The sequence below is a fragment of the Megachile rotundata genome, chromosome 6, assembly GCF_050947335.1.
Source record: "Megachile rotundata isolate GNS110a chromosome 6, iyMegRotu1, whole genome shotgun sequence".
Taxonomy (NCBI): Eukaryota; Metazoa; Arthropoda; class Insecta; order Hymenoptera; family Megachilidae; genus Megachile; species Megachile rotundata.
This window is the reverse complement of record NC_134988.1, coordinates 13,830,553-13,851,455: the sequence shown is the minus strand read 5'-3', so window position 1 is coordinate 13,851,455 and position 20,903 is coordinate 13,830,553. Positions and strand designations below refer to the sequence as shown.

Here is a 20,903-nt window from a genome sequence, read left to right as displayed (position 1 = left end):
TAAACTCTAAAGTCTTCGAATTTCTGGGTTCTCAAATTTCCACGTCCCCAAATTTCTAGGTTCCCATATTCCTAGATCCCTGAACTCCAAAGTTCCCAAATTCTAAGATCTCTGAGTTCCTAAATCCCCAAATTTCTATGCACCTAAATCCTAAGTCTCCTCATCTCAAAATAAAAAAATTTCAAGGGGTGGAAATTCTTAAGTTTCCAAATTTCTAAACCCCCAAATCCCTAGATCCCCAAATTCCTACGCTTCCAAATTTCTAACCCCCCAAATCCCTAGCTCTCCAAATTCCTACGCTTCCAAATTTCTAATCCCCCCAAATCCCTAGCTCTCCAAATTTCTACGCTTCCAAATTTCTAATCCCCCCAAATCCTTATGTCCCCAAATTCCTACGCTTCCAAATATCTAAACCTTCAAATCCCTAGTTTCCCAAATCCATAAATCTCCAAATTTCTAATCCCCCCAAATCCCTAGCTCTCCAAATTTCTACGCTTCCAAATTTCTAATCCCCCCAAATCCTTATGTCCCCAAATTCCTACGCTTCCAAATTTCTAAACCTTCAAATCCCTAGTTCCCCAAATCCCTAAATCCCCAAATCCCTAAATCCCTAAATCCCTAAATCCCCAAATCCCCAAATTCCTAAATCCCCAAATCCCCAAATCCTCAAATCCCTAAATCCCCAAATCTCCAAATCCCCAAATCCCTAAATCTCCAAATTCCTACATCTCCAAATTTCTAAATGCATCTCCCTAAATCTGTAACCTTACAAATTCCTATTATCTCCAAATTTCCCAACCGTCAAATTAGCTACTAATATTCCTACTAACATCCCCAAATCCCTAAATCTCCAAATTGCTTGTTTGTCCTCGTTGACCTAAATAGCCGAAAATTTTAAAAGCGAAGGGATGTTACGAGCAATTGCAACGGGGACAGGAAGTGCAGATAAAGTTTAAACCTCTTCAAGTTTATGCCCAGTTACGCGGTTAGAGTTTCTACGTACACATGGCCACGCGTTATACACGTTTTATGCGTTTTCGAGGGGATTCTAAATAAAGCAGCAAGAATTCGGTATAGCGGGTTAGGTTGTCCCTTCATAAAAGACGAACTGCCGCGAGCACGCGTTCATCCGCTCGGAGAAATTACTTCATCGCTAGAAGTTCATTGCATCAGGAAAATCTACATCGGAAACTGTTCTGAGGGAAATAGAACGAATGTTTCGATTCATTTAATGGGAAAATTGGTGTGGGATGTTTCATTTATTCTGATTTTTGTAAATCGATATTTTTTGATATGTTGATTGTACGACGATGAAGAAATAGAGAATTATGGAGAATGAAGATTGATAATTTAGAGTTGTAACTTAAGCAGTTTGTCCTTATGACGTCATAAATGGTTCAATAAACAGTTTCATAAACATGTGACACAGTTTTTAAGCAAATTAACACCCGTTTGATTCAAACTTCGCTTAAAGCTGGAACAAACCTACTCGATCTAGAATCAATTCACGCTTCATATAAACTTAACACCCCATAATAGAACTGTTTCTCTCGTTTTTACTGCTGTTATTGTATCACGAATTGGCGGTCTTATATAAACGTGTTTTTTGCACATTCTTTATGAGATGTATTATATCAGATACGATGGTCAACTAATCAGTTGGGATAAAATAATACACAAATTGTGGAGAAACACACAGTCACTCAAAACCAAAATCAAATTATGAATATAATAATAAACGCATTAATGTTTGCATTAAAATTGTTGAAGTAAATCAACTACTATCCTCTATCTTTGGAATCAATTTACACTACAGGAATTTCAAAATAAATATTGTACTTTAAATAAAATTTATTATCCTCACTTACAAATATTATAAAACCAATCATAAATATTTTAATAATATTCAGACATCATAAATGAAAGTTATCGTTTAAAATGTATAATGAAAGTGTTAGATAATAACTTCTTTCTACAAAATTTAATTATATCTACGCCTTAAATAATATTGTACACTGTAGCAAGAATTAATTTATAAAAGTATGAATATAGTTCGTCATAATATTTAAAATTCAAGTTCCACTGCCTCCAAAGTAGGTCACTCGTGCCATGATTCGTGAAAGGCCCTCATTTTCAAAGAGTCCTCAAAATCGAGCTACTTTTAGTTTCATAATTTAGACGATAGTGCTTGGAAGTTTAATAGAGAAAAAAGGGCTGAAATTCCAGTTACCATGTCGTAAAAACGACACTGTAAAACAACACGTGCCTCCAGATTTTAAGTCTCTCGTCGCGCGCCAAATTTAAACTATCAACAGCGCACCTCTAAATTTAGAAGTGATCGGGCTATTAATCTGTACAAAAACATTTTATGATAAAATATATCCTATCTTAAAAGATATATATTCAAGGATTGTATGTTAAATATGTTACACTTCAACATTACACTTCATATCTCTTTAGTCAAAAGCCATTATAAAAATTCCTTAAGTCTCTTAAAAATATTCTGAAACATAAACGTATAATTACCAAGATAAAAACGTAACAAATTATACTAAATTGCGCTAGTAATTCACATTGATTATACTGAGTTACACTAGTAATTTAGTAATCTTAATAATATGTCTTAATATTACAATTAGTTAGTATTATTAGACGATAGTCTAAACAACCACAGTGTTTACAACACAGTGTCTTGTTTGTTAACAAGAATATACGTCATAATTTTCACAAAAACAGTAGCCACAGTTAAACGCACGCGTTAACAAACAAATAAATACGGCAGAAGAAACAAAGATACAAAAACTACGCAAGTGTAATGTACAAACAAAAATTATTTCGAGAAGTCCGCCTATATACTGGTAAACAATTATTCTGCGAATATGCGCGAATCAATTTGAGAGTATATTTCCTTGTACGTCCGAGCGTACCAACCTGGTCATCTCGAGATCCAACAGCCCCAATCCAGTTCGAGCCAGTCCAATCCAGCGAACGATCTTGTAGACCACCTGGATAACGCGACTCTGCCGCGGTAAAACATCGATGGACTCGTCCCTGATAAATGTCTAAGTGTTAGATATATTTTCAGATACTCGAAGGTGTTCAGATAACAGTACCTTTGTGGAAGATAGAAATAAAAGTGTACTGTAATAGTGAAATCGTGAAACTATGTCTTGAAATTGGTTAGGTATGTTCTGTTATTTTGGTTAGTTCTGAAATTCTTGTGTTCTGAGATTCTTATTGTGGTATTCGTATGATCTGAAATTCCTATAGTCTTATGATCTGGAATTCCTATAACCGGAAATTTTTAGGCCTTGAAATCCCTGTGATTCGAAATTTCTATATTGTGGTGTTCGTACGTTTTGAAATTCATATATACTGAAATGCCTACGTTTCGAAATTTCTATGACTTGAAATTTCTGAGATTTGGAATTCCTATGATTCGAAGTTCTGACGTTTCAAAATTAATATGCGTCCAAGTACCTATATCCCCTAATTCCTATGTTTTCAAATTTCCATGTTCCCGAATTTCCAAGTCTCCGAATTCCCATGTTCCCAAATTCCCATTTTCCCAAATTCCCATTTTCCCAAATTCCCATTTTTCCAAATTCCCATTTTTCCAAATTCCCATTTTTCCAAATTCCCATTTTCCCAAATTCTCATTTTCCCAAATTCCCATTTTCCCAAATTCCCAAGTCTCCAAATGCCCATGTCCCCAAATTCCCACGTCCCCAAATTTCCATGTCCCCAAATTCCCACGTCCCCAAATTTCCATGTCCCCAAATTCTCATGTCCCCAAATTCCCATGTCCCCGAATTCCCAAGTCTCCAAATTCCCAAGTCTCCAAATTCCCAAGTCTCCAAATTCCCATTTTCCCAAATTCTCATTTTCCCAAATTCCTATTTTCCCAAATTCCCAAGTCTCCAAATGCCCACGTCCCCAAATTTCCATGTCTCCAAATTCCCATGTCCCCAAATTCCCACGTCCCCAAATTTCCATGTCCCCAAATTCCCATTTTCCCAAATTCCCAAGTCTCCAAATTCTCATATCCCCAAATTCCCATATCCCCAAAATCCTATATCCCCAAATTCCCATGTCCCCGAATTCCCATATCCCCAAATTCCCATGTCCCCAAATTCCCAAGTCTCCAAATTCCCATTTTCCCAAATTCTCATTTTCCCAAATTCCTATTTTCCCAAATTCCCAAGTCTCCAAATGCCCACGTCCCCAAATTTCCATGTCTCCAAATTCCCATGTCCCCAAATTCCCACGTCCCCAAATTTCCATGTCCCCAAATTCCCATTTTCCCAAATTCCCAAGTCTCCAAATTCTCATATCCCCAAATTCCCATATCCCCAAAATCCTATATCCCCAAATTCCCATGTCCCCGAATTCCCATATCCCCAAATTCCCATGTCCCCAAATTCCCATGTCCCCGAATTCCCACGTCCCCAAATTCCTACACTCTGAAGTTTCTATACCTCCAAATCCCTATAGCTCCAAATCCCTACATCCCCAAATTACATCCTCAATTTTCTACATCCACATATCACCATACCTCCAAATCTATAAATCCCCAAATCTCTACATCTCCAAATCCCTACATCAGCAAGTTGCAACGCGTACTGAGGTGCGGAGTACATGTTGAGTACGGGAATATAATTGGTCCCAGGTATGTACCGAAAAAGGATAATGGCAGAAAACAAAAGTAATTTTCTGCAATGTTATAAAGAGCTTCAATTGCATAATACCGAATTCCGCAGCAACTATTAAGGAAATATTCATAGAACTGGTGTCAGTACCTACAATTAGAATTGCTTGACTTCTGGGTCAGTCAGAAATTCTTGTATATTGTACGCTATAAACGTTTTATTTTTACGACTCTGTTGAATGATGGGAGCAGACATGGCTCAAGAAAGAGTGAAAAACATCGGATATATCAAGCATGTGTAGATGGTACTCATTTTTTGGAATTCTTAATATGTACTCTGTGAGAAATCCTTGAAATTCCAGAAAGCTTGCAATCAGAAATCTCGGAAATTACAGAAATCTCAAAAATTCTAGAAATCCTAGAGATCTCAGAAATCCCAGAAATCTAAAAAATCCTCGAAATCCCAGAAATCTAAAAGATCCTAGAAATCCTAGAAATCCTAGAAATCCTAGAAATCCTAAAAATCCTAGAAATCCTAGAAATCCTAGAAATCCTAGAAATCTTAGAAATCCCAAAAATCTAAAAGTTCCAGAAATTTCAGAAATCTAAAAAATCCTAGAAATCCTAGAAATCCTAGAAATTCTAGAATCCCTAGAAATTCTAGAAACCCTAGAAATCCTAGAAATCCTAGAAATTCTAGAATCCCTAGAAATCCTAGAAATCCTAGAAATCCTAGAAATCCTAGAAATCCTGGAAATCCTGGAAATCCTAGAAATCCTAGAAATCTCTGAAATCCTAGAAATCCCAGAAATCTCTGAAAAGCTTCCATAGCTCTTTTCGCGGTGTTTCAAAACAAAATGGTGTCCACGCTGTCGTCATCGCAGTTATTGAGTTCGTCCACTTTTTGCCTCTAACCTAAAAAATTTCATAAAGCATCGTTCCACGAAATATCCTTGACTCTACAGAATCTTGGATCGTATTGATAGCATTTGCACTTCGTAACCCGTGCAATTCCATCGTTTTATTTGTTGTGGACAGAAGTAAATATACGTTTGCACGTATCCCGATGTCGAAGAAGACACATGCGATGTTCCACACGCAAATATACCGTTCGGATAATGAAGGTTCTACCATTCGATACGAACGTCGTTAGCACAGTAACCCGAAGGATATGCATCGCAAAATAATGGGAACGGTGCAGATAGCGGTAAACCTTTAAAATACGAGTATCAGAAACCACTTTTTATTGCAATTTTTATTGCCATTCTTTTAAAATTATTGAAATGATTTGGTAAGACTAAAACTAAAACCATTGATAAAAATGAAACTAAAACTGTAACTGATGAGTTGGTAAAAATAAAATCAAAACTAAAATGTACGATTTGGTAAAATTAAAATTTATGATTTGTTAAAACGATTATTATGTTCATTTTACAATACATTTTAAATATCAAGGATTACAATCATTGTGTTTATTTGCAAAAGGAAAAGTAATAGCTCAAATAATTCTTATTCAAGTGGCTGTAAGATGACCTACGATTAGAATGTTGCTGAACCGGTCTTATAGTCTCTAGAATCTCCTGTTTAATATTTCATATGGTTGATATGTACATAAAAATATAGACACTTCAGAGTTCTGTATATCTTAGAGTACATTGGTAATGATTTTTGGTTGCCTTCAGAGGGAAACCATTACCTACGCAGAGGGCGCTACTTTCCATCGACCTTCATGTTGGTTATACGAGTCGAATATTTTGAGTTTCAAATTAACTCTTTTGAGTCTCAAATTAAATCTCTCGAGTCCCAAATCAAATCTTCTCAGTTTCAAATTAAATTTGTTGAATTTCAAGTTAAGTCTTCCGACTTTCAAGTAACTTCTTTGACTTGTAAATTATGTCGTTTGACTTTTAAGTCGAAGACTTAAAAGGACAGAAGGACAAAATGAAAGGACGAAACTTTGAAAGGACAAAATACAGAAACTTCGCAATTTTATGCAATACATTCAAGACAAAATGTATAGTTAACATATGTAAATTACTTCGTTTAACGAACGAAGCACATAGTCAATATCTACTAAATTTGCAGCAGACATTTTACAGAACGTGAAGATGTCATGTATGGCCGAATGTAAATTGGTAGCAGTAAAATGTAACTTGTATATTGCGTAATCCTTAGAAAACCGTGTCATGGTGACAATAACGTCAATGTGACTGAAGAACTGCTGATCGAGGATGTAGATTTAACAATTCCCACGTGTTCCACGTATAAAATACTCCTGGAACATGAGACATGCGATAGTATCCTCTCAATCAGATAAATCCCTAATGATTTAGTTAATAACAATTCGAATTTTATCTCTTCTTGTTGAAATAATTTTACGTTTCATGTTAAGCGTATCTTCCATTCTTACAGGAAATTTTCTGTAAAATATAAATACACCTCCACTATTAATCCTTGCTATTAATATATCTCTTTTTATAATACACCTATTTTATAATTTTTTCTAATTCTTCCTCTTAAAAAAAAAATGCTAATCACTGAGAAAAGAATCACAGCTGCAAGAATATCCAATTAAATGAAAATATAAGAACTCTTACAAGGAACATAATTTTGTGACTATAAAACAGTAAGAAAGTACGCAATTGTTCAGAGATGTGAACATTTGTGCTGACTATCTACCATCAACTTCACCCTCGATTGATGCCTCGTAAATCTACGGAAGCTCCCTTACAGCTCCGTACAGGGCCCTTACAAGTTATTAGTTCCACGTAATAAATCTGAAGGTCGTATATGGCAAAATGAGCAAGGGCTGATACACGAAAAACCTGCCCAACGGCAAATGTTTTATACCGACACTTTCGTGACGCTGCTTTTCCGAGTATGTGACCGGAACTTCAGATACCACGTGGAGGACTGTTAATACAGTTGATACTGTGTGGACATAAGAGTTACTTCTCTTTACACGTGAAATAATCGTAAGATAATGTAACACGTTTAAAATAACACGTGTGGTTCCAACCAGTAACAACGATCAACTTAATGATCAAAATTATAGTTCAGAGCACTTGTTCAATATTTAGAAAAATATATCATAACTTGTAGTTATTTTACAACTACAAAAATAAAATATTGTAAAATAGGAATAAAATATTTACCATTTATTGTAATAGTTCTTGATGCAATAAGTATTTCAAGTTGAAAGTATTTTTAAATTAAAATACGTGGAGGAAGTAAAAACTGCCATACCTATCTTTAAAAAAAGAAGCCAAACCTTGATAAAAATTTTTTGTGAATTTTAAATAAATAAAATTGAATAACAAAAAAATATTAAAAGCACTTAACATCTCTGAAAGTAGTAAAACCAAGTAAGGATTAAACAAATACTTACACAAGTTTTTGAATTTATAAATGTTCTTCAAATATTGGGTCGAATACAAGGAATATTTCTGAGAGAACAATTTTATAAAATGCTACGAAATCTTTTCAGTAATTAGTACAATTAAATAATATTTGGCGCGTTAACAGTGATTCGAATAAGTCTAAGTTTTCACATTCATTAGGTAAAACATCACACACCAATTATACGATCACGATATTAATTAGCGATTATAACGATAAATAGGACGAAGATGCTAATATCGATTATAAGACATTTTCTTCCGTTACACTAGTTTTATTTAACAGCGCATATTTTCGACGTTGATTATATCCATACTAATTATACAGTTTTCTTAATCATTCGTTAATTTTGAAAGACCCTTAATGGATGATAAATGAGATCATTACGCTTATATATTTCTATTTCTTCTTCGTTAGAGATGAATTTTAACATCTACTTATTAACCCTTTCGCTGTTTGTATAATTGCGAACGATTGAAAGTTTTGTATTTTAAGAATCTCCGTGGTCTTCACGGCGTACACAGCGAAGAGGTTAAAATACTTGAATCGTTTATCCTATGGCAAATATTTAGACTGATATACGGAACGGTATACATTGACAAGAGAAATTCCGTGTACCAACGTGTGTAAATTGTCATTGTCATTTATTTCTGCGATAGATGTTACAGAGATGCTCAAATTATTAGACTAAGAACGAGAATTTATATTTCACAAAATTTGTTTACAAAAAATATGTCAGATAATTTAAATATTAAAACTTTGATCTGGTCTTTTGACAGAAAATTTATAAATTTATATAAATGAGATATATTTTATTTTATATAATATTACTTAAAAAATTGTTAAGAAAATATTACTAAAATACAAAAAATGTTTATACGTAAAAATTTAATATGATCAACTATATTTGTAAAATTTTATAATAAAGTTTGTTACTCAAAGTTTAAGTAGTTAGTCTTGGTTTAATTTTAATTGTTCAATACAATATTTTGAACACCTCTGCATATTTTTTATCCGTGCAGTTGAACTCTATTTACCCGAATTAAATTCTATTTAACATTCGATTAACTGATTTCACTACCTTAATTCTAAACTATTGCCTAGCGACGTTGCAGTTACATGAACACTTGTGTAAATTGTATTATAGAATCGAATACTCAAATTTTATATTCGAACACGTTTATTTGAACGTGAACTATCGTTTCTAAATTTTACTGTATTTTGAATTTTTAGTTTACAAGAAATTGATAAAATTGTTGGAAAATGTATGTTGGTTAGTGTATTTTTGTCAATTGTACGACTACGATTGTTTTATAAAATTTAGTGATTTTGTAATTAGAAATTAACCCTGTGTTCCATGATTTCTTTTTCTAAATTTCTTTCGTTGGTGTATCAATTTTGAATAGACTGAACAAATTGTTGTATTTTACATCCTTGAAAATGATAGTCATTTGATTTCATAAAGTAAAATTTGATTTTTAACATGGTGTAAAAATTATAAAAATAACTGACAACCTCAAGTTTGAAATAGAATAATTTTATGAAAGACTTGTTTGAAAAACATGCAAGTATAATTGAAATTGTGATAGAATATTATATTCAATATTTTTACAAATTATTTGTATTAAAAGATAAAGAATGATGTAAATAAATTGTGAACATATGGTGATCATTCAATTATTACATTTTTATCTAGTATTCCTTTTGATTTCTTTGACATTATTTTTTGTTTGCTGCACGATAGTTTCTTAATTATAATTATTCCTTATAATTGATTGGTTACATGAGCAACAATTTTATGGAAAACCAGTACTGACATTTTTTAAGAATATCAGTATATTCATTCACATTTTATTTCAATTGCTAATAATTAGAATATAAGTTAAGACAACTTTGACAGTCATACAAGAAACATTTACAGAAAATTATAAGACTTAGGTTCATTAAAAGAAATTGCAAAAGAAACTGCAGAACTGATGAATAATTTGAGATCACCTTTTTGAAACTTGGTTCAATTTAGAAATGGGAAACTTTCAAATCTATAAATTTAGTAACTTAGAAATTAACAAAATTGAAAATTTATGGAATTTGAAAGTATAGAAAGGTATTCACAAGTTTCCATACTTGTAAGTTTACATAGTTTCAAGTTTCCAACTATTCCAACTTTCAGATCTTCGAAATTCTGTATTTGGAAATTCGGAAATTCAGAAATTTGGAAGTTTAGCATTAGAAACTTAGAAACTGGGTAGCTTGGAAATTTATAAACATAGAAATTAAGAAATTTGCAAATTGAAAGACGTCCATAAGCGTCCATTTGCAGGTCCATGCAGCGCACTCTGGTGCTCACAATTCTAACCATCTCGATGATCTCAAACTTTCAATCAGAAACTTTGAAATTCAAAGACAATCTTTACAAAAAAATACATGAGTGTTCACAGAAGCAGTGTGAAATCCTGCAAAATTGGCAAAACATATCTGTGCAGTCTTAAGAAAATGTACGCACACTTTCCACAAAAATCCGACAATATTCTCGCATAGACAGTTTACAAAGAAGTGCTCTAACGAATTAAATACAACGTAATCGATACAATAAATCTGTGTTTCCAAACTTTCTATGTACAATTATAGAGAGCGACCTGCTACGAATGAAAACATCTGTACAATGACAACAACAACAATAACAATAATAACAATAATACCTATAGGTCGTTCGGTAAAGAAGAGAGAAAGAAGAAGAAAAGGACATCGATCCTGCAATCTCTTTGGATCCTCACGAACGTAACATTACTAATAAAACGACAGTAACGCTAAATAATTAATACACGCGTATGTACTTCTTTTTACAACATTAAACGATAAAAAATATATGTATAATTCTCGGGTATTATGCTTTAACGTCGAAGCATTTCGTTTGGTCGTACAATGTCTCCATTATTTTTTCAAGAAATTCTTCCACGACAGCCTTTCAGGAATTCTATCAGCTACGCACGATATCAACATTAAATATCTATCCTTAGTTACCTTATTGTTTATAAATATATGTGTATACACAATATATATATATGTATATTATAATATGGACAAAGGAGACGAAATCTACCGTAAAAAGACTTTTACGAAATCGAATACGCCTAAGAAATACGAAATCGAATGTCGTCGACGGATGGTCCGGATATCACAAATTAATTTCTGTCTCTCGATCTTTGCTGTTTACAACGTATTTAACTTGTTAGTTGTATCATCTACATCTTTCTGTTGGTCGAAATCAGTTTTTCGCAGTGTTGAATTAGCTTTATGTAAATCTATTTTACTTTGTTGGAGAAAGTGGTGACAGCTTTTAAGCTTGTACTCGATTTTAGTAAAAATGCAGTATGAATTATTATAATTTTTCATGAACTCAATTTAGAATAATTTTTTATAACATTCTATGAAGTATAATTTAGAACTTGTTATTATTCATTTTGTGAATTTTAAGCATTAGTCTTTTAATATTAATTTTTTAACCTGTAACTGACTGGATGAGGTTTATCAGACTCTAAGAGTGCATATTGTTTCTAAACATGAAACTGATTCTTAAATAAAATTAAGTTAAGTTTGACTTGTAATATCATCATGATACAAAATTATTTATTTTTTAATTATATAAAATTTGTCAATTCCTCCTTCAAATCTTTCTATTCACAGAACTATTAATTAAATTTTGAAACACTCTGCTTCCTCTGAAACGCACAAAATGGCTACCATATAAGTAAAACAAGATGGCTACCGTACCAGTTGCAGGTTAAGTAGAACCGGTTTACAAAATTTTCAATCAGTCCATTTAAAAATTATCCCAAACAGGAAATTTAATGAGATTACATGAACTAATAACACCAAGAATACTAATAACGACGAAATGAGAAAAACAGTAACTCTTTCAAAATCTTCAGACATCGATTGACAAATGTTCAAAGCGAAATTCGATCGTCCCTATGGTCCACGTATCACATGTCATTTCTTCGCAGATTATTTCTTTATCCAATTGCTAGCGTTTCGTATCTCTTGTTTCTTCATCTTCTGGTATATCGTTCATGGATACAGTAGTTCTCTGTGTAGACTCTGATTTTCTTCTCAACCTGCTGTCGTTCATGTTGATTCTAATATACCGCCGGCAAGTTTGGTCGCGTACAAATGTAATGCCTGAAAGATGAACAAATTCTTTTAAGCGTTTTATATTTATTATATAAAATTATCTATACACTTATTAGGTTTTATGAATTCAAGATAAAATTTGTAACACGACAACAAACTCTGCATAACATTATACTGCACTTTATACAAAAATTGTACATTTTCTCGCTAAATCATAATTCAGTTTCGTTAAATTATTATTCAAGTTTTCATTAAAATTATAATTGTCAATAAATCATGATTAAATTAAGCTTGCTTTAAATTGTAGCTAAATTAAATTTTTATTACATGTCAACCTAATTAAGTTTTCAGTATTAAACTGTAACTAAATTCTAATATAAAATATAATTAAAGTTATCAGTAAGTGTCAATAGACTTAATGAACAATCCAAAACTGCTTCACCTACATCAGATAAAATCAAACTTTCACAACAAAAACTCAGATGAGATTTTCACAACAGAATGACTTAACAAAATATTAATTCGTCAACAATATTAATTCCGAAAAAAATAACAAATTATCCAGTAAGTTACTATTACAAGGTGTTTACTGGTAAATTACGCAGGAGCTCACCTTGTAAACAAAAGCGTATTGTTCTTTCGTCTGGACAGCTCCAGCACGGTCCCGTCTGATAGTGTAAACGACCCTTGGCACGTCCACAGTCCTCGTAATCTCATATTGTCTAATTCCTAGGTCAAGAGCTATTAACGTTCCCGTGCGTCCAGTGCCGGGACTACAGTGGACCACAATGGGTCCAGGGCCACCCCTTTGGAGTGCCCTTGCTTCCAGGAGCACGGCTATTAAACCTGCTCCGTCTGATTGTGCCCCGTTTACAGGCCACAAATACCAGATGTGGTACACTTCTCGGAACGTGTTGTTCTCCAAATTCTACGGGCAGAAGATTAGTGGGTCAATGGAGAATATTCGACATATTTTGAGAAATTTGGAAATTATGTGATATTGGTATTTGGGAGTTTAGGAGGTTGAGGATTTGGAAATTTGAGAAATTCAAGAATTTGGGAGGTGGGAGCTTTGGGAATTTGGGGATTTGAGAATTTGGGGATGTGAGAATTTGGAGATGTGGGAGTTTGGGGATGTGAGAATTTGGGGACGTGAGAATTTGGAGGCGTGAGAATTTGGAAATTTGAGAATTTGGGGATGTGAGAATTCGGAGACGTGGGAGTTTGGGGATGTGAGAATTTGGGGACGTGAGAATTTGGAGGCGTGAAAATTTGGGGATGTGAGAATTTGGGGACGTGAGAATTTGGAGGCGTGAAAATTTGGGGATGTGAGAATTTGGGGACGTGAGAATTTGGAGGCGTCAGAATTTGGAAATTTGAGAATTTGGGGATGTGAGAATTTGGGGACGTAAGAATTTGGAGGCGTGAAAATTTGGGGATGTGAGAATTTGGGGACGTGAGAATTTGGAGGCGTGAGAATTTGGAAATTTGAGAATTTGGGGATGTGAGAATTTGGAGGCGTGAGAATTTGGAAATTTGAGAATTTGGGGATGTGAGAATTTGGGGACGTGAGAATTTGGAGGCGTGAGAATTTGGGGATGTGAGAATTTGGGGACGTGAGAATTTGGAGGCGTGAGAATTTGGAAATTTGAGAATTTAGAGGCGTGAAAATTTGGGGATGTGATCATTTGGGATATTTGAGAATTTGTAAATTTAGGAACTTAAGAATTTTGAAATTTGCAACCTTGAGAAATTTAACTTCTAGTATTTAAATATATATATAAACTGATTATAAAATGTTCATCTTGACCCCTAAATCGAAAGTAAAATCTCCCCTTAAAAATTTACGTCTGCAATGTACTTACCTTTAAATGAAGGGTGGAAATAGCATATTTTTCTTTGGTTTCCCTCTTCTTCAACGTAACTTGGAAGTCACCGTACAACCGGTGGCAATCGGTAATTTCCGAGGGTGGTATATACTCGGTACACTTTTCAACCCCGTTTTCAACGAGATCGGTTAACATGATGATGACTTTGCACTGCTGTTCCCAGATCATTCTCCAGAAGTCAGTGACGGTTGAGTCCATTGGTGCTTGACAGGCGATGTAATACCTCATGGCATTCTTTGGTCCCTAAAATAGGAAGCCATTGTTGAAGTTTAACCCTTTGCACTCGAGAGGTGGCTCTCATTCGTCACTTAATTTAATGCAATTCGAACGGTGACTGAGAGGCCACATCAACTATTTTACCAATAAATACCTTCCCTCTTTACATTCTTATTGTCTGAGCACTCTCTGTATTATTCTCAAACTTTTTTTTTATAAATAAACTGTTTAGGATATTAAGGATAATTTAAAATAATTTTTCATTTCTAAGAAACTTTTTTTATTTTACTTAAGATTTTTTCTTTTGTTATTTGTCTGAATGTAGTGCTTCAAATAACATACTGTTTTAATTTCTGTTTAAATCGATAGTGTCAGCTATAGAGACAGATACTCTAAGAACGTTTCAAAGAGGACAGTACAATTATGGACACAAATTTTGAGATCATACAAATGAAGTTATATATTTTTGATAATAGAAAAATTATTCTTTGTGAACATTTACAGTTACTAAATATAAGCGTCAGCTACCAAGACAGGTACCCTAATTTACGTACTCTAATTCGTTTCAGCTAGGAACTATTGACCGAATCATAAAATTATACAAATCACAAAATTATACATCATTTTACTGTTAATATGCACATGTAACTACTGCATCATCATCTGATCAAAATACAGTTACATTTTAAGCGCGTTCAAAATGTATAAATTAACGAACGGTGAATAAGTTGAATACATTAAATAATTGCAAACTTCAGACACCATGGACATTAAAATCAGTGGACATGAAAATTCGTAGCGTTAATACTGTTTTAACTCGATGCAGTTGCAATGCAGCTCGTACGCTTATACATATGCATAATGCACGCCGAATGCAGCGAGGCTAACATCCTCCTACTTCCAATTAGCAGCCACTGTTGCTTGTTAATCAATAATATCGATCGATATTGCTCTGCGACCGTAATACAATTACTGCCCTCCTTAGCTGATTTCGATTGAAATCGACTCTCCTTCGAATATGCAATGCCTGCTTTCAAATTAATTTCGCATTATTACGTTAATTAATTGCTACTCCATCGATGAGTTCTCGAATGTATTTCGTATTAAAAGCGTTCCTTGAGGAGACTTATTGGATTGATATTTTATTATTTTATTATATATTGCATCGTATTTATGAGATGGACGATTATTGTTATTTTTGTAGATGTGCAATATTTTTTGGAAAAATTGTTGAATATTTTACTTTGCCATTTCTTTTTCAGGAATTAAATGAATGAATTAAAGGAACTATTTCATAAAAAAATTTGTATGGTGAAGAACTAACCTAACTATTTCATAATTGTATAGAAATTTACATTTGCAACTTACTGAATAACTTTATTAAATATTATTGAATATTATTGAACACTACTGAACAATATTAAATATTATTAAATATTATTGAACACTACTGAATAATATTGAATAATATTGAATATTATTGAATATTATTGAACACTACTGAATATTATTGAATATTATTGAATACTACTGAATAATATTAAATGTTACTGAATATTACTGAATATTATTGAATATTATTGAATATAATAGAACATGATTAAATTAATAGTTAATTTATTGACTACACCAGACACGTAATAGCCCGTTACACTTTCGGTACCGCGTTATTAGAATTAATACGATCCTTATAGCATCGCATTACAATAATAGCGACATGGGAACGAGTCGCTATAATACTTGGTACGACGATTAATCGTGAATTCAGCAATTGATAAGCGTCATTAAAATTTTTTAATGACTCGATGCAAGCAGGTGTTAACGTACGTCTTGCTTCCGCGTATTACCATGCGGTCTTATGCAACAAATTACTCGTATTCTTTGTAATGCATTATGCAATATCCTTTTCTCACGCAGACAAAACGCTGTGTTAATTCTTGCTCGCGTGTGATTAGATTGCTTCAGATACGTGAAACTATTCCATTCACTGAATTCTTTTTTGTACAATGGGAATATGGGACATTGTGTACGTACTTACTTGTATTGTACGTATTAAATGTTTTGTACTTATAATTCCTATATTTCCTAATTTCTAATTTCCCGAATTTGAAGATTTTGGTATGACTACATTCCTCAATTCTACATTTTCCAATTCCACATTCTCTAATTTCTACGTTCTCCAATTCCACATTCCCCAATTTCTACATTCCCTAATTTCTACATTCCCCAATTCTACATTCTCCAATTTCTACATTCACCAATTCCACATTCCCCAATTCCACATTATCCAATTTCTACATTCTCCAATTTCACATTCCCCAATTTCACATTCTTCAATTTCTACGTTCCCCAATTCCACATTCTCCAATTTCTACATTCATCAATTCCACATTCCCCAATTCTACATTCTCCAATTTTTACATTCTCCAATTCCACATTCTTCAATTTCTACGTTCCCCAATTCCACATTCTCCAATTTCTACATTCACCAATTCCACATTGTCCAATTCCACATTCTGCAATTTCTACGTTCCCCAATTCCACATTCTTCGATTTCTACATTCACCAATTCCACATTGCCCAATTCCTTCATTCCCCAATTTCCACATTCCCCAATTCCACACTCTCCAATTCCCACATTTCCCAATTCCACACTCCCCAATTCCCTCATTCCCCAATTCCTCATTCCCAATTTCTACATTCCCCAATTCCTAAATTCCCGAATCTCAAGATTTCAGTATCCCTCTACCCCAAATCCCTCCATCTCCAAATCCCTCCCTTCCCAAATTCTCACACACCCAAATCCCCACACCCCCAACTCGCCACATCCCCAAATTCCTCCACTCCCGAATACCCACATCCCCAAATCCCCACATTCCCAAATCCCTCCCTTCCCAAATTCCCACATTCCGAAATTCTCACACACCTAAATCGCTCCAACCCCAAATCGCTATATCCCCAAATTCCTACATCTCCAAATCCCTACATCCCCAAGTACAGCACGATTGGTCAGAATAGAAAAATGGCCTCACACGTATTTTCGGCGGTATATTGGCTCTCGCGGTCGCACACCAATCAGACGAAAAACAATGACAGTGAAGTCTCTCAAGTAAGCATACTTGCGCGAAAGCAGTTGTCATTATTATTCTTATTTGTATGTAACTGCAAATGTTCACGGAGAGCTTTTACTTTGCATCTCCAACTCTAACTTACCAGCAGTCGGCACCTTTTCAGGATGATCTCGAAGATCAATAAGAGCATTGATAAAGTCCTCAAGTGAGTATACTTGCCCGAAAGCAGTTGTCACTATTCTTATTTGTATGTAACTAAGTGTTCACGGTGAGCTTCGAACGCGCCAACTCGTGGATTGCCATCAGTAGAGGTCAAGCGTGCACTTTTAAGACTTACCCTAACGTAACTAGCGTTGATGTACTCCGTAAGAGGATCGTTGTTAATTTTTTGCAACGGTACCCTGGTCTCCGGAAGCGGTATCACGTTCGCGTATCGGTTCTTCACTTCCGCCCCGTTCGGCATCTCGTCAATCTTCGCCGAAACTTGCGGAATACCGGCGAATTCTTCGTTGATTGCATTAACGTCGTTACAGAAAGATGAAAGGCCGGCGAAATTCAAGGGGTGGGACGGTATCGCGCTCTGCAACGAAGACACATCTTTCATGGAAACTTGCTTTCCAAACTTTTTGCTGCAACGTTTAACGAACTTAATGCGAACTTTCGTACTACTTCCTGCCTATAGCTCGTTCAAAGTTGCCGCTTCAATGAGTTAGCTATACTGCTTTAAAGACGAGTTTAAACCATCATAAATTGCTAACTGGAAATGTGGATGAAGTTGCTGCAAGGTAATTTCGAATACTCTACACCCAAGGAAGTTATTGGCGAAAAATTTGAGATGCAAAGACTCTTGTTTTTTAAACAGATATTTTGAATTTTATGTTCGTTTAGTAAATAATATTTTTTAGCTAATTTTTATTGGACATTTTATTTTACCAACATACAGCAGTGTCATCAATTTTTATTATTATAGTTTTTATTACAGTTTTTATTCTTGTTGGATTTTGTGCATTTTTTGTGAAACTGTGTTATACTGTATTTTTATTTATTGTTATTTTTGATTATTGTAATTGTTGTCAACGTGCAAATTGAACATTTGTAAATTTAAAAATAATATTATAATTTTATGTATATGTGTGTACAGCTTCTTGTAATTTTAAATTAAAGAGATTAAACGTAATTTAAACTACTTCTACCAAACTAGAATACTTTTGTCCAGAAGATAATACTGGAATAATATTAAAAATAAATAAAATTGCTACATAAAAATACCTCTCTATTATATACACTACGATGTATTCATATTGACATACAAATTTAAACAATTTACCTGAAGAATTAATTTATATTTACAAGTACGTGTTATATGTATGCTATAAACAGAAAAATAGCTCGATATATGTATCAATAAATTTTCAAGAACAATATTACAAACAATAAATTCTTTGAAACCGTAAATAACTGTATAGTAAACATTTATTAATAAGTTCATAAAAATAATTTAAATGAAGACTTTAAGTAAAAGACTTTCTATTAAAAGTACAAAACCCGAAGATAACTTGTTAATATTTTCTACATGCATTTAAAAAGAGAAATAACTTACCGAATCTTCGAAAGTCGGATTCCCATAACTTCTTTTCGACGACCGTGCCACACCTTTTCGCCTAACACTGTTGTATGCAGAAACACTGTCAAGGCTGTAAGCATCCAAGGACACTGGACGACATCGTTCGCCGTAGTTGAACCTCGTTTGCCTCTTCCTCATTATAAACTGCAAATAATTTCATCAACAATTACCGCATTTCCATCTTGGAACTAACAGAGCTAGAACTAATCTGCGCCATTCTACGAATCTATTATGCAAACTATGTCTAACTACGAAGTACACTCGGGTGCAGGCCTCCATTTTGAGATCCGATGAAACTAGACTCTGTCTAGGCGGAACTGAAGTTTTGTTACTTGAGTAGCAAAATTATAGGATTATGTATTCTCATATTTTTAAGGACACAAGTCTCAGAATATCTAAATCGTTATATTTTTATGATCTTTACGATATTTATTTTATAGACATTTTAGGTTGCAAAGTTTTTGAAGTTCTGACTTTTTTGTGACGAAATTTGAAGATTTTTAAAGTCCTCAGAATTTTTAAGTCATGAATTTACCGAACTTTTAATATTAAATTATTTAAAAGAAACGAAATTCTTAAATTCTATAATCGTAGAGATGAAAATTCTCAAATTTTGTAGACCTAAAGTCCAAAAATTCTAACATTCTATAGTTGCAGAGGTAAAAAATTATCAAATTTGACAGCTCCAAGATTTTTACATTCTGTAATGCCAAAATCTCAAAAACTTAAAATTTTGAAATCCCAAAATTTTAATGTTTATAAGCTCTCAAAGTTACAAATTCCTAATCTTGCGAACTCTTAATATATAAAAATTTGGAAGTCCTAAAACTCTCAAATTCCATAATTCCAAAGTCCCAAAATTTTCAAATTCCAAAATTTCAAATTCTCAAATTCCATAACTCCAAAGTCCCAAAATTCTCAAATTCCATGACTCCAAAATCCCAAAATTCTCAAATTCCATTATTCCAAAATTCCAAAACTCTCAAATTCCATGATTCCAAAGTTCCAAAATTCTCAAATTCCATAATTCCAAAGTCCCAAAATTCTCAAATTCCATAATTCCAAAGTTCCAAAACTCTCAAATTCCATAATTCCAAAGTCCCAAAGCTCTCAAATTCCATGACTCCAAAATCCCAAAACTCTCAAATTCCATAACTCCAAAATCCCAAAATTCTCAAATTCCATAATTCCAAAGTTCCAAAACTCTCAAATTCCATAATTCCAAAGTCCCAAAGCTCTCAAATTCCATGACTCCAAAATCCCAAAATTCTCAAATTCCATTATTCCAAAATCCCAAAACTCTCAAATTCCATAATTCCAAAATCCCAAAACTCTCAAATTCCATAATTCCAAAGTTCCAAAACTCTCAAATTCCATAATTCCAAAGTCCCAAGGCTCTCAAATTCCATGACTCCAAAGTTCCAAAATTCTCAAATTCCATAATTCCAAAGTCCCAAAGCTCTCAAATTCCATAACTCCAAAATCCCAAAACTCTCAAATTCCATAATTCCAAAATCCCAAAACTCTCAAATTCCATAACTCCAAAATCCCAAAACTCTCAAATTCCATAACTTCAAAATCCCAAAACTCTCAAATTCCATAACTCCAAAATCCCAAAACTCTCAAATTCCATAGCTCCCACAGTAAATTTCTCAAATTCCAAAATCTCAAAGTTCCAATCTCCCAAATTCCAAACTATGAAAAGATCCTAGAAACCTCCAAATCCCATCGTCTCAAAGTCCCAAAATTGCAAACCCCAGAACTCCCAAAATTAAAAAATCCCAAAATCGCAAATTCCACGCCATCAAAGCTCTAACCCCATACAATAACAAACCCCTAAAAATCCCAAGATCCTGAAATTCTAAAAAACACATTCCAACTAAAAACTTCCTACAACACACAAAACCGGTGCATATTCATCATCC

At 33.6% G+C, this 20,903-nt stretch overlaps 1 protein-coding gene across 5 annotated transcripts in view; it reads right to left on the bottom strand.

The window, feature by feature from the left end:
• Positions 1-8,041: 8,041 nt before the first annotated feature.
• LOC100877739 (uncharacterized) overlaps positions 8,042-20,903 on the bottom strand; it is a 66,344-nt gene continuing 53,482 nt past the window's right edge. For 4 of the 5 annotated variants that reach the window (XM_012287696.2, XM_012287697.2, XM_076532977.1 and 1 more), the window contains 5 exons: positions 18,955-19,122; positions 17,692-17,934; positions 14,044-14,310; positions 12,792-13,106; positions 8,042-12,226 (listed from right to left, as the gene is read on the bottom strand). In XM_012287696.2, coding sequence (XP_012143086.2) covers positions 12,173-12,226; positions 12,792-13,106; positions 14,044-14,310; positions 17,692-17,934; positions 18,955-19,122 — 1,047 coding nt within the window. In that variant the 3' untranslated portion in view covers positions 8,042-12,172. Of the gene's footprint in view, positions 12,227-12,791; positions 13,107-14,043; positions 14,311-17,691; positions 17,935-18,599; positions 18,725-18,954; positions 19,123-20,903 lie in introns of those variants that run through there. The other variant, XM_076532979.1, reaches the window with a different exon arrangement.